At 42.3% G+C, this 14,226-nt stretch overlaps 1 protein-coding gene across 4 annotated transcripts in view; it reads right to left on the bottom strand.

Annotated features, from left to right (window-relative positions):
- Positions 1-705: 705 nt before the first annotated feature.
- Positions 706-14,226, bottom strand: part of LOC142575377 (uncharacterized) — a 76,557-nt gene continuing 63,036 nt past the window's right edge. For all 4 annotated transcript variants that reach the window (XM_075684712.1, XM_075684738.1, XM_075684720.1 and 1 more), the window contains exon 9: positions 706-10,349. In XM_075684712.1, the coding sequence (XP_075540827.1) occupies positions 10,147-10,349 (203 nt within the window). In that variant the 3' untranslated portion in view covers positions 706-10,146. The remainder of the gene's footprint in view (positions 10,350-14,226) is intronic.

The following is a 14,226-nucleotide window of genomic DNA, read 5'->3' on the forward strand; positions in this document are numbered from 1 at the left end:
CTGTAAGTGGAAATACGGGGTTGTTTCAATAGAGGCAACAAAGGGTAAGTCAGTGCAGTAAAGATACAAATAAGTGATATTTTCGATTATATACATGTAACAGAGGACATCAGAAACTGCATGATAATTGCCAATAAAATTGACAAAAATTTCATTAAGCAAATGAGTAACCTCGCGGTACTTGCTGTAAGCACAAAATTCAAGCCTACTGGCATTCAGCGCATGGCCATAAGCTACGAATCTTGAAAACCCCCTACTACTTTTGACCCATTCAATCCCAAATATGTCTAGTAAAATACTGATATAAATTGGTGTTCCCCTGTATCATTACAAATGCAAGAGTTTCTTTAAAATTATCAGCTGAAGAAAGTGCCTGATGTCAGATTCAGAAGCATGCTACATTGCCGTACACTCAGAAGCCGGATATCTCAAAAGTGGTACCAGTCTGACATTCCTTGTATAGTGGCATGTACTGAGATATGACTGGCTTTAAGCCTACACTTGCAGCATGTGATCTAAAATTGAGAGAGATTAGTGAATTCTAGTAAGCTAATGAGGTCATTGGTGACTACTACACATTTCGTGAGTTTAGCTGCTGCAAATGATACTTCACCATAAAGAATTGCCTAACTTATCTTTACTGTCCTTATGAATTGCCAGCATCTACTGTATCACAAAGTGGAAGTATTCAGTAAATAAATGACATTTCTGCAGACTCCATATTTTATTTGCATCACCAATATTTTGCACACAATCAGCCTCTCGCAACGATCTTACTCATAATTTCAAGAGTTGAAATCTCTGTATCTTGATGTTTCATACATGTTCTTGTAGTCATTCTATGTACAAGGAACACTTGCAAGCCAAGCTATAGAGTGCATACTACACATCAACAATGCCAAATGGGCACTGTTATATCTCGTTCTGCTTGGAAGAAACATGCTAAAAACCTTACACTACAGCTGACAATCACTGCAGCAAAAATTGCTTCAACACACTACATAAAGTATAGTGTGATTATGCAACCGATCTCATGAGATCAGATTGAATAAACAAGTCAACAAGGTAAGATAAACAAGTGTGGAGGGCATATGTAGCAAGGTTACTAAAAAAAGCAAGCAACATTTGTGCTTGAGCCGCTTGGAACTAACCCTGCAAGTAGACACAGTGAAGTACAAATAAAGGTGCTGTTCAATATTACAGAGTGTGCAATTAAAGGATGCTGTCACTGCACCACAATGCACTTTGCTGACACACAAGCAACTTCGAAAGTAAAATTCAAAATTCTATCACAACAGCAAAGCTTACCAAAGTCTAGGTTGTTTTACACATGAGTTATATGTCCTCCAAGGCATATTTCTGGCTTTTGCCAATTTGCATGAACAAACTGTCACAACCAGTTAAAAAATGTGGACAGAACCAAGCAGGTTCAGACGTGCCCATAATAAGACAAACAAGCAGAGTCTGTATGTACTCACCCATCAGTATGGTGCCCATTTACAATTGCAAAATCTATTACACTGTTGGCATATTCCTTATTTTCTACAAGACAAAGAGAAGTAATACAGACCAGACTCTGTCTTCAGCAACACAGCCGCAACTTGAGCCTGCAACCACGGAAGAGTACTAGAACCTTGCATCAGCTATAGTATACTACAGCTATAGTACTAACCCACCAGTGTACTGCCATGGTGTTTCGGACGTACCTCTCTTTGTGCCAGAGCCTGCTGAATTAAGTTAGGAGTTTGAATTATGTTGAGCAACAGTGTGTTCAAGAGTACAAAATTAAGCACCTTTCTCACCACTACCAGCAAGTAACCGGCAAATAAACAGTGTATTTAAGGCTTCAGTAGCAGTGCACTATGTCACACCTACCCTGTAGTGTCAACAGAGCAAAACAAAAGATAGATGATGCAGTAAATGAGATTCTACCACAGAGGTAACCAGTAATGCATATTATTGCACAAGAACAGAACCCACAGCATGCTGCACAAATTCTAAAACAACCTTGCAACATCGTCAAGCCTGAACAGAACTTGTCCTTTTTGTGAGAGAGAAAGTGTAAAGCAAAGCCTGCACGACAAAGACAGTTTATGTTGTGTGACCTAACTAACCTAACTAACAGACTTTATACCAAAGATGTAGGTCAGTATTTCTCTACAAGGTAAAAGCAATTGCATGTCCTATTGCAGTTTAAAAATTAAATTATGGGGTTTTAGGTGCCAAAACCATGATTTGATTATGAGGCATGCCGAAGTGGGGGACTCCGGAATAATTTGGACCACCTGGAGTTCTTTAATGTGCACCTAAATATAAGTACACAGGTGTTTTTTCATTTTGCCCCCATCGAAATGCGGCCGCTGTGGCAAGGATTCGATCCTGCGATGTTGTGCTTAGCAGCCCAACACCATAGCCACTAAGCAACCACGGCGGGTCCCATTGCAGTTTGGCGGCTAAAATGTTGCCATGTACCTTCTACAGCAATGTGCACACTGCATTAAAACTCTAAATCTCTGAGCCATACACCTGCTATGTACAGCTGCAGTAACAAGTACAAAATAACAGCCAAAATCATTGTCTGTGAAAATGTGGTAGTCCATGTGTGCATACTATAGATAAAATAGAAGACCACCACAATCTTGATAACCTGGCCATTTGGGCTGAGGTAACAGGAAGGCGCATGACTCTCCACTGAATATTAGTGGTAAAATGTAGCAACACTTCTCTGTTTTTTTTCAATGTACATGGACTAAACCTGTGCCTCTCAAATGACCTGTTGAGGATGGTATGGTTCCATAACCTTCTCAGGTAAAAATACCTACTCAGTTGAGGTGTTATAACTGGTTAATTCAGTCTATAGTGTTTTTTTTTTTACAGGTTTCTTATGCTCATTACAAATAGAAATGGAATGACCAAGTTAGACCAATGAGTTACAGTTAAAAGACTTAGGGCTTTGGCTCTCAATCTGCAAGTTCTACAGCTGAGCTGATTGTAACTGGTTCTCCCGTTACATTTTCTTACGCATACATGAGATTCAACTACAGTTGGATGTACTGAAACCTACACGAGGACATACATGAGAACAATAAGCACACACAACATCCTCCAGTTTGTCATAAGCCTACAGATGACCTTATTGTTATGTGGAATATGAATTCACAAATCTGTATCCAGCTAATCCAACTACAGAATGTAAGTAACTTCAACAAAATTGCCAGAATGCACATTGTTCGGCATTTTTCCTATCCATTTTCCCTATTCAAGACAGTGTGTGTGGCAAAATGTGTGCAATGCATCAGCACAACTCACTAAGTGCAGAGTACAGGAAATAAGTGGGCCAATGTGATCACAACGATGAAATAGTGAAAAGTTGGCAGGCCTGCAGTGCTTATGAAAAACCAGCTCGCATGTAAAATAAAATGTCTGCGAACCAACGTTCGAAAGAAAACTGGCAGGGGCTGAGGAGCAGTTGGAAAAAAAGAGACCTGGCAGGTTACAAAAAAGAAAATAGCAGTTATGAGCCCTTAACTTCTTTATGCACTTGAATACCAAGTGATCTCGAGAAGAACCTCCAGGTACTCCTGGAGAACATTAGGAGCAGTTCAGTACCACTCAAACAACTAGAAACTCCTGGACCACATTAAGATGACCCTTCCCCTCCGTAACCTCAAGAAGCATGCATCAGTGAACAGATGTGCTGTCCATCAGTAAGTACACATTCAGTTAGTGAGCTCTCTAAGATAGCCTTCACTGAGCTTGCCTTTAGACCTGGCAAAATTTTTTTTATTTGCTTCACAAACCTGCAAACCTCGCAACAATCATGTGCAATGCAAGCATCACAGTGCACGTGTGGGAATGACACAAGCAACACGTCTTTATCAGTGCTGCATATGACTGGGCACCATGGCACAGCGCATGGGATGAGCCTGACGGAATGCCATCTGCATTTGTCAGCCCCCAATGCAGGTGTTATCTGTTAGCTTATGCAAAGCAGTTGTGGTGTAGTGGTTAGAATGTTTGGTTTGAAAATGCAAACTCGTTGGTTCGAACCAAGATTGAATATCTCGTGCCGCATTCTTTTATGTCACGAGCCTGAACCAAAGTGTGATGAATGAGTGCACCCATGAACAAATGAAAATAACCAAGCATGCAATAAGCAAAAGAACAAATGATATCTATAACACAGAGAGACAGAAAGATGGTAGTTGTGGATTAAATAACACGTACAGCCAGCTAATATTCTAGTGCAATTTCAGAGAAAGAAGTGGAGCTGGGCAGGTCACGTAATGCGCAGAGCAAATAATCAGAACTCTACTGGTGTAGGTGAATGGATGCCAAGAGAAGGGATATGCAGTTGAAGGTGGCAGAGGTCAAGGTGTCGGCTGACACAGAATGAGCAACTGGAAATTTTGCAGTGGATTTGAACAGGTTGATGATGATGTAGGGAGTCCTAGCTAAAATACAGCTGTTGTAGTGTGCCAAAAGATCCACAATGAATACTATGATGAAACCTGCACTATGAGCCTAATGCCTTGGAGGACTCGTCCTTCAGGTACATGCACTAAGTGGCTGACACAGCGTGTTGTACAGCACTGAAACATCTTGAATTAGGCTGTTAATGAGCATGATGCAGCCCCATGTTCCATCGTGTCTATTCTACTGTACATTCTGCAGCTTCAACGATCAGTCACACATGATAACCGTGGATTATTTGCTTTAGCGACTAAATGTGGCACCACAACATGAAGCCATGCCTGTAGTGTAGAAGCTATAGCTGTGGGAAAAAAATAAAAAGATAGAAATTATTAAAAATAACACTTAAAGTTGATACCATTAAAGAGCTTCCACCCATTAACAATGAATTTTGTATTTCTAATGTAGAATAAGATGGTAAGCTATTCCACTTTCAGCAGATGTGCCTTTATAACTTAAGGTAAAAGAGCATAGTAAGTGGAAATATACTTTTTACCACAAGTGGATCAGTCTAACTGCTTTCACTGACCCAACCACTCAGTGCATGCAGCTGGAGGACAGTCCCTGCAGGAATTGAAATTGGAAAATGGCCCCAGACCACACACACATACAGGTCTAGTAAGACATTAAAGTCTTAGAACAGCCCTGCTGGAGACTTGATAAAGAATACAAACTTTGACATGTGTCAAGTGCTACAATGGACACCAAAATGTTTCCGATTAAAAAGCCCACAACTGAACTGAATAAGAGGACATAACTACATCTAAACAATGCTTGTAGAACCAAAATATCAATGAATGCTTTAAAGTACACCTTTTTTTTTGCTTGCCTGACATAAACTAAAATCAAATCTTTAGTGCTTGATCTCAATGTACTATATATAGTCTGCATTATAGATTACCTGCTCAGCAATATGTGCAGATGCATGCACAACAGCCCAAACTGTCAGTGCAAAGTATTCTGTAGACATTGTGCTCTCTTAGGGCAGCACCATTATTCTTCCCTTAGAACTGTATGCCAAAATTAAGCACAAGTGTAGTGCATGTCAGGGAATTCAGAAAATGCAGCATCCACATAACAGGAAGGTCATCATGACTAGTTTCCTTCCGGCAAAGGCTGTAAGTACATAATATGAAAATAAGTCACTTTCCATGGTTAACAAAATGCTTCACAAAAGTAGAAAAAGGAGGAAACATTGCACTAAATACTCAACCAAATGCAATCTAAAGTTCCTGACACTGAGCTTTGTAACATTTAAAACATACATGCTGTGCAAGTGCAGAGTCTAAAGTGACCTGAGGATGACTGCATTAACGTCGACTAAACCAGACGTCCAAGCCACTTCTCGCAGCAGTGGTGGCTTTCCTTACTGTGACGGTAATAAACACAGTGGCAGAGATAAATGGCCAGCTGAAGAGATGCCATTTTCTTACTTTCTCTGCAAAAATCAGCGCTGCAGCAGATGCCTAATTTGGTACAGTTAGCCTAAAAGTGACCACCTCCAAACTGCTTCACGCTGTATGCATTGCAGTGCACAACCAGGGCTTGTTCTACTTTACACCGAGCCCCGTTTGGCTGCACTTTTTGCAAATTTAGCATGGTTCAGCAGGCATATCATGGTCACAGAGCTGATATCCAGTATTGCCTGCCTGAAGTCAGAGACGCTTGTGCTGCAACACCTTCAGAGCAGGGATTGTTGAGAACTATCCCTGTGAGATACATGCATATCTTCAGACTGAGTGCCACAGCTGTCTAAAGCTTGTTCTGCTTGTTCCAGCCCCACTGGACTGTGCAGAACAAGCAATCAACTCAAAAAGTGACCTAACAATCCTGTGCATTTTCTAAGCAAGTGCCACCTTGGTAACAAACAAAACTGCTTACGTAAAAAAGTGTGATAATAAGCAGTGTGCCTGTAGGTGACCATTCAAGATGTGCACAAGTGCTGTGTACTTTTGCAGGGATAAACAAGTAAAACTTTGTGAAGCAACTTGGAACTGATGGCATCCTGTTGTCAGGTGCTGTTGCATGCTGTCAGGTGAGCCATGTACACACTTTCAGCTGTCTTGACTCATGACAAAACCAGCGCCAGTAAACCTCCGAAGCAGCTTAACAGCCCAGGCCACTAATGTGTGCCAGGCACACATAACCACACTCCATCTCACGACACTGGTGCAGTGCAGCCAGAGCTACAGGATGCGATGTGTCACCTAGGACAACTGAAGTATTTAGTACAGTAGAAGCTCGTTAATCCGAACTCCAAGGGGACCGAAAATTTATTCAAATAAAATGGAGTTCAAGCTAAAGAGAGCCCAATCAAATATAGCACCCAATCAATTGTGCAGTACAGCACACAAAATAGCCATTAAGCTCGCATTGAAAGTCATCTTTCTTGTTTCGTCGGGTGCTTCTTCCAGCACACGACGACATGTGCTGGAAGAAGCCTAAGTTCCATATAAAGTCCAAATCAGATAAGATTGCGCCTCGTGTGCAGTTTGCTGTGGGTGTGAGAGAAAACGTGCAAACGTGAGCCGCTAAGTATGGTGGCTTGATGCACGTCATTCTCCTGCATGCCAAATGTTGGCGATGACGTGATCAAGCTCGCACTAAGGTCTCCTTCCTGCTTCTTCTAAGCCGGAAGGAAAAGGAAGGCATGTGCTGCTCTGCTTGCTCCAGTTCGGTCTCAGCTCCTAGTGCACCTTTTCCTGTCATTTTTATGGCGTGCAACATGATTGCAGCTAGCGATGCGTAAAGCCTTCGCCTTTGGCTCAGGTTTGTTTGAAAAGCGCTCCATGGAAATGAGAAATTTTGTTCAAAATAACTGCTGTGTGGTTTTTTGAGGTCGAATTCAAGGGAGTTCTTCTCAATTCGAATACAACACAGGACTTTGTCAGGACCCTGTTATCCGTCAATTCGAATTAAGAGATTTCAAATCATCAGGATTTCACTGTAGTATCATTGGCTGGGGCCAAGCAATGACACCTAACAGCCAGGCTGATGACAGTAAAGCGACTATGTGAGGGGCTCTGGCTTGGTGCCAGCATCTGTGAGTGAATTGCACATGCTGAGTAAGCGGGATACCACCATGAAGTATGGCAAGATGCTTCAATCTCTGCTTGTGGTGAGCATGGCTTGCTGTGCTTGTGCAGGACTATCTGCTCCAATCATTGCATTACACAGTGTGTAGCTTTGGCTGCACTACATAGACAGTAGATATCAGGGATTCCAACACATTTCACATAGGGTAGCCCCACCACTTTTTGAAAAGTACTGTCCTTTGCTCCTCATGGCACACATGCATGGACTCTTTGTGAATGTCCACACTTACAGCACTGAAATAAAAATAAAAACAGCACTTGTATTAAATCAAAGAGTCCACCTGGTTTATTAACCAAACAGTCACTGGGCAGTTTGGACAAGCCTCAAGTGTACTGCTATATCTATAGTTAGTTCCAGTACTGGGTGCACAAGGTACTTGAAGACACAGCTTCAAATCACCACAGACATCCAACGTTTTCATTCCATCTGTCTAGGTGGCAACTTCATTTTCACCAACCCCTCTGTCACCATTCTAGCACACTTATTCCAGGGTATCACCTTTCAGTCTGACACAAGAGATGAATCCATATGCTGTCCTAGTTCCTTACATAAGAAAACGAAGACTTGGACATCACTGCCTTATTGAATGTTGGCAAATTCTTTTTTTTCTTTGGGGGTGTGAGGCAACAGTTTATGGCCTTGGCCAATTATCACCCAAGACAAAGACAAAAAAGCAGTGCCAGTGGTCAGACACCCCTCAGGCAGTTGAGTTTCTCCAGCAAGTGGAGGCCATGATGAGCGAGAACCATGAAAGGTCAATAATGACCATCGCCGAGCAGCTTCAAGTGGCAGAGCCAACAGCCAGGCTTTCTGTGCATGAAATCACTAAGCACCACTCTTTAGTAATAGATTTGCTTACTCCCACAGGGCCTGCATGACCGAAGAGTGGCTGGCTGCGACCATCTACGGCCACGCCACCCTCAATGTGCTGTCCCTGGTTCCCAACATAAATCTACTACGCTGCTATGTATGGGCAGCGTCACTGAGAGGGAAGCTGACAAGCAGCCACGGAATGTTGAAAACTCGCTGCAAGCTGCAATTGTGGAAGAACTGCCCAACATTAACCCACACTATGTGAGCCAAGCATGCAGCCGTTACCAAAGTCGAATTCATTAAATAATTGAGGCTGAAGATGGTTTTATTCAACAGCCTCAGAAAACAGTGGTAAAAGAAACAATTTAATTCGGAACAAATATTCATATTCTTGACTGAAATATTGTTGCTATTCTTGAAGTCATCATTATGTAGTCAAACACCTTGCGCACCCAGTACTTAAATTTCACAGTGGATAGGACCGAGAACAGCTAGGTCATAGCACACTTTATGACAATAGAAAACAGCCCACCCACTCACCACCAGATGTCAGAGGTGTTTGAGATGAGAGCTGTCACCTGCATTAATTCTGGTTCAGACAGGGGCCGAAAACACCGCTTGTAAAACCTTTTTTTCCGGAGCCCAGCTTAGGATAAGTAAAACTTTGTTGGCAGGCATATCCCACGTGTCTTGAAAAAGACTACTTGCCAATATACAGAACATGAGATTCGAAAAATGGATGTGGGTGACAACGGCTGTGGGAATAAACAGAATAAAACAGCTAAGATAACCAACCAGTGGCACTAAAGGGGCCCTCCAACCCAAATTAAACTGTGGCTTTTCTTTTTGGTGGCTGTACAGTGCGGCTCTTGAAGATGCTCCTGGCATTTGTTCTGGTACCCGACATTGAAGTATTCATTATTGTAATCAGTCCAAGAAATCAAGGCACTAGTGCTGACTGCATAACCACACAAACAGAAGTGCTCTAAAGGAAGTGACTTCATCTGATGATCAACTATGCAACATTTTTGTCATTTTCTTAGAAATGCCCTGCTCCTGATATGACTGGTGCCTTGAACATTATGCCCAGCGCCAGCCTACAGTTTTCCTAAATTGATGTTTGCCTTTAGTGCCCTTCTGCATACAAAACGTAACATTGCTATAGTTTGTGGCTTCCCTACTTGCATCACATACTTGTCATAAAACCCCTCTGTGAGAACTACAGAGATCATGTGCATACTTCCAGAAGTCAAGGAGCGGATGAAGCGGGAAGCAGCAAGTATTGCAGCATTGCTAAAAAAAAAAAAATACCACAAGAAATTGCAACGGGAAATGCCTTCAACAGCAGGCACACACCAGGCACACAGCCAGGGTTTTCTTCTGGATAGGAAGTTTACTGATCAACTGAATCGGTGCATTTAATGTCTCAAAGCAACACAGCGGCTATAAGAGATGCTGCATAGAAAGCTTGACATTAATTTTGACCACTCGGGGCTCTTCTTAATGGGCACCCAAAGCTCTATGCATGAGCATCTTTGCATTTCCCTTTGACTGTGATGCAGCAGCAGCTGTGATGGCCAGAAACAAACTGGAAATTTTGTGCTCAGCAGCAGAATGCTGTAGCCACTCAGCCACCACAGTGGGAGAGGTGTATGCTAGTCTATTACATTAAATAATAGCTCCTCAGTTCAGCCAACTGCCATTTTGCCTGTGGCCACCCCCTGGCTATGTGACTGGCAAACACACATACACACATGCGTGCCATCAGTGGAAAGTTGGCAGAAAACTTCCACTATAGAACCGTGAAGGCTTCCCTGGGCACAATTGGCGCCATACAGAGCCGCACAGCTGCCATGCAGCAGGAAGGCAGAGGACGGCACAGACAAACAGCACAACCAGGTAGCCAGCCAGGTAGAGCAGCCGGTCCGGGGACCACAGCACACCGTATGTCAGCACGCGATCAGGATCTGCCATTGAAGAGACAAGCAGGAGTTTTTATTTATGCATTTTTTTTCCTCTGTGACTTGTACAGGACTAATAAATCAACAGTGAAATCGTGCATAGCTGTCCTGTTCTCAGCTCTGTACACTGCTTTGTTTAATTCGAGGTCACTGGCTGAAGTTCACCATACTACTACAGAACAAAACCTCGTTAATATGTACCTGCTTAAACTGTACCAACGGTCAAGATGTAGTTGCAATGAATCCCCCATGACCCAGTCTCCATAACCATTTCAGCTGTAGTGGCTTGTCGCATGCCTATCGGTTAGTGTGCACCACGCTTACTTTTTGTCGCATAAAGGTCAACTGCACTGCCTTGACTTGCAGTGTGGCTGACACCATGCCATGCCAGAAAAGATCTTCTGTCTTTTCAGAAAGTGCAGAGCCCAGTCTAACACTGATTCCTGCTTTGGTATGAATATGGTGATACCTATAAGGATAAGCATTGGAAATTCACTGAGGCATGGTGGCGACCTCAGCAAAGAATGTAACCATCATCAGGTGCGGCAATATGACTTATCGCTGCCAACCTATCGTTTAACTATCTCCTTGGCCGTGCATGTGGCATAGTGCATAACACCATTGTATACATACTGCACACTTTTAATAGGCGATTACAAATATTCACTTCCATTCTTAGCCGCCTTCTTGACTGAGATGGCTTCAAGTACACATTGCTTGCAGAAACGAAAGCAGCCTGCCATCATCATATAGGTTCAACAAGATGCACGACAGACCAATGCAGGGCCAGTATCAGCAGCAGCATGAAGAAAGCTCACTGCACAGACACTCCTACGAAACTTGGGGGCAGTCTGCCAACAAACATGCATGCATATGTTACAGCAAGCATCCAGGTACAATGACGGGGTGCGCTTAGAATGTCACACGTTGCACACATATCGCACAAGCTGATTGGCACCATGCAGCAGCAGGTAACACATTTGAATGAATAAAGCGGTGTCGCTTCTCACTTGGCAGCAGAGTGTTGCACAAACGTGTGCATACGTATTGGAGAAAGCCTGACGACCAAAGTTCTGAAATGCCGCTTGGTCGTGCAAGAGTGCCACAATTTTTTCACAGCTTTATAAAATAGAAATAAAAAAAATCTTTGTAGTGCAAAATTTAGGTAACAATTATGGTGGCATCCCATTTATTTCTTTGTTGGCAGCAGCAGCGCACGTCAAAAGACGCAAATTTGTAGATGGCAGTTCAGTAAATACCACTGTTAGTGTGTAGTTATGCCACATTCTCACCAGGTACACATTATTAAGGTTTCACTGTACCGTGTTTCATATTTAGCAGGCAACGCTGCAGAAGCTACAGAAGGAGTGCAATCACAGAAATCATGGACTCCACACATTTCACATTATAGTGGTTTCCAACCTTCAATGCCTCCTAAAGAGTGAATCCATTACACTATTACAATTATAGCTCGGGGAGCTAATGTTAGATCAAATCACCATTGTTTGTGCATGCTCATGTTATGTTATGCAAATACAAGTGTCATTCAGCTTGGTCCATGGTGAATAGGATCCTATCTCCAAAACAACTTATGTAATCATTTCTTCATTGATTGTAATTATAGAAGTTAACATTATACCGAATTACTAGAGATGGGTGAATATTAACTTTTTCGAATATGAATTGAATAGAAATAGTAAGTATAGTAATAGTAAGTAGGTATCGAATGGTCAAATGCAGACTTTATTTTTACAGCAGAAATATTTAGTTTGGTATAATTAGGTACCACACCTGTACTGAATAGCGCAAAAAAAAAAAAAAAAGCGAACTGTCAGGGACAAAGGATCAGTTTTAAACACAAGATCACTAATTGTCATTAAAATAACTGCAGAAATAGCCTCTCAGCTTCTATAGTTCCTGGTTGCAAACAAGCTTTCCAAGAATGAATTGCTGCTGTATGACAAGCTTTCAAAAAGCAATAAATAAATGGTTGCTGAAAAACATCAGAAGTTGTGTAAAAAGAAAAAAATAAAGCTGCTGAAAGACTTGTGTGGCATAAACATATGTAAAAGGGCCCATTGCAAGGAAAACATCACTGGTTGTAGTGTAAAGGCTAGAGCTGCTATTTGACTAGACTGCTGCATTACCCATTTTGTTACTGCCTTGCTTTGAAAATGTTTGTCATTGTTTCAATTCTAATAGATTTCGATACTTTGTGGAGATGGAGAACAGTAACAGGTAGGGTGTGTGCGAAAATTGAATAGTAGATTTCAAATCAAATATAGAGTCGAACATTAAAAGAAATCAGCAAAAAATATATTACAAAGTTTAGTGCTTACATCATCATCATCATCAGCCTGGTTACACCCACTGCAGGGCAAAGGCCTCTCCCATACTTCTCCAAAAACCCGTGTCATGTACTAATTGTGCCATGCTGTCTCTGCAAACTTCTTAATCTCATCCGCCCACCTAACTTTCTGCCACCCCCTGCTACGCTTCCCTTCCCTTGGAATCCAGTCCGTAACCCTTAATGACCATCGGTTATCTTCCCTCCTCATTAAATGTCCTGCCCATGCCCCCCCCCCCCCATTTCTTTTTCTTGATTTCAACTATGATGTCATTTACTGGCGTTTGTTCCCTCACCCAATCTGCTCTTTTCTTATCCCTTAACGTTACACCTATCATTCTTCTTTCCATAGCTCGTTGCGTCGTCCTCAATTTAAGTAGAATCCTTTTCGTAAGCCTCCAGGTTTCTGCCCCGTACATGAGTACTGGTAAGACCCAGCTAGTTATATACTTTCCTCTTGAGGGATAATGGCAACCTGCTGTTCATGATCTGAGAATGCCTGCCAAACGCACCCCAGCCCATTATTATTCGTCTGATTATTTCAGTCTCATGATCTCGATCCGTGGTCACTACCTGCCCTAAGTAGATGCATTCCCTTACCACTTCCAGTGCCTCGCTACCTATCGTAAACTGCTGTTCCCTTTTGAGACTGTTAAACATTACTTTAGTTTTCTGCAGATTAATTTTTAGACCCACCCTTCTGCTTTGCCTCTCCAGGTCAGTGAGCATGCATTGCAATTGGTCCCCTGACTTACTAAGCAAGGCAATATCATCAGCGAATCGCAAGTTACTAAGGTATTCTCCATTAACTCTTATCCCCAATTCTTCCCACTCCAGGTCTCTGAATACCTCCTGCAAACACGCTGTGAATAGCATTGGAAAGATTGTATCTGCCTGCCTGACGCCTTTCTTTATTGGGATTTTGTTGCTTTCTTTATGGAGGACTACGGTGGCTGTGGAGCCACTATAGATATCTTTCAGTATATTTACATACGCCTCGTCTTCACCCTGATTCCGTAATGCCTCCATGACTGCTGAGGTTTCGACTGAATCAAACGCTTTTTCGTAATCAATGAAAGATACATATAAGGGTTGGTTATATTCCGCACATTTCTCTATCACCTGATTGATAGTGTGAATATGGTCTATTGTTGAGTAGCCTTTACGGAATCCTGTCTGGTCCTTTGGCTGACAGAAGTCTAAGGTGTTCCTGATTCTATTTGCAATTACCTTAGTAAATACTTTGTAGGCAATGGACAGTAAGCTGATTGGTCTGTAATTTTTCAAGTCTTTGGCGTCCCCTTTCTTATGGATTAGGATTATGCTAGCGTTCTTCCAAGATTCCGGTACACTCGAAGTCATGGGGCATTGCGTATAGAGGGTGGCCAGTTTTTCTAGAACAATCTGCCCACCATCCTTCAAATCTGCTGTTACCTGATCCTTCCCAGCTGCCTTCCCCCTTTGCATAGCTCCCCAAGGCTTTCTTTACTTCTTCCGGCGTTACTAGTGGGATGTCAAATTCCTCTAGACTATTCT

The sequence above is a fragment of the Dermacentor variabilis genome, chromosome 1, assembly GCF_050947875.1.
Source record: "Dermacentor variabilis isolate Ectoservices chromosome 1, ASM5094787v1, whole genome shotgun sequence".
In the NCBI taxonomy this organism is placed as follows: domain Eukaryota; kingdom Metazoa; phylum Arthropoda; class Arachnida; order Ixodida; family Ixodidae; genus Dermacentor; species Dermacentor variabilis.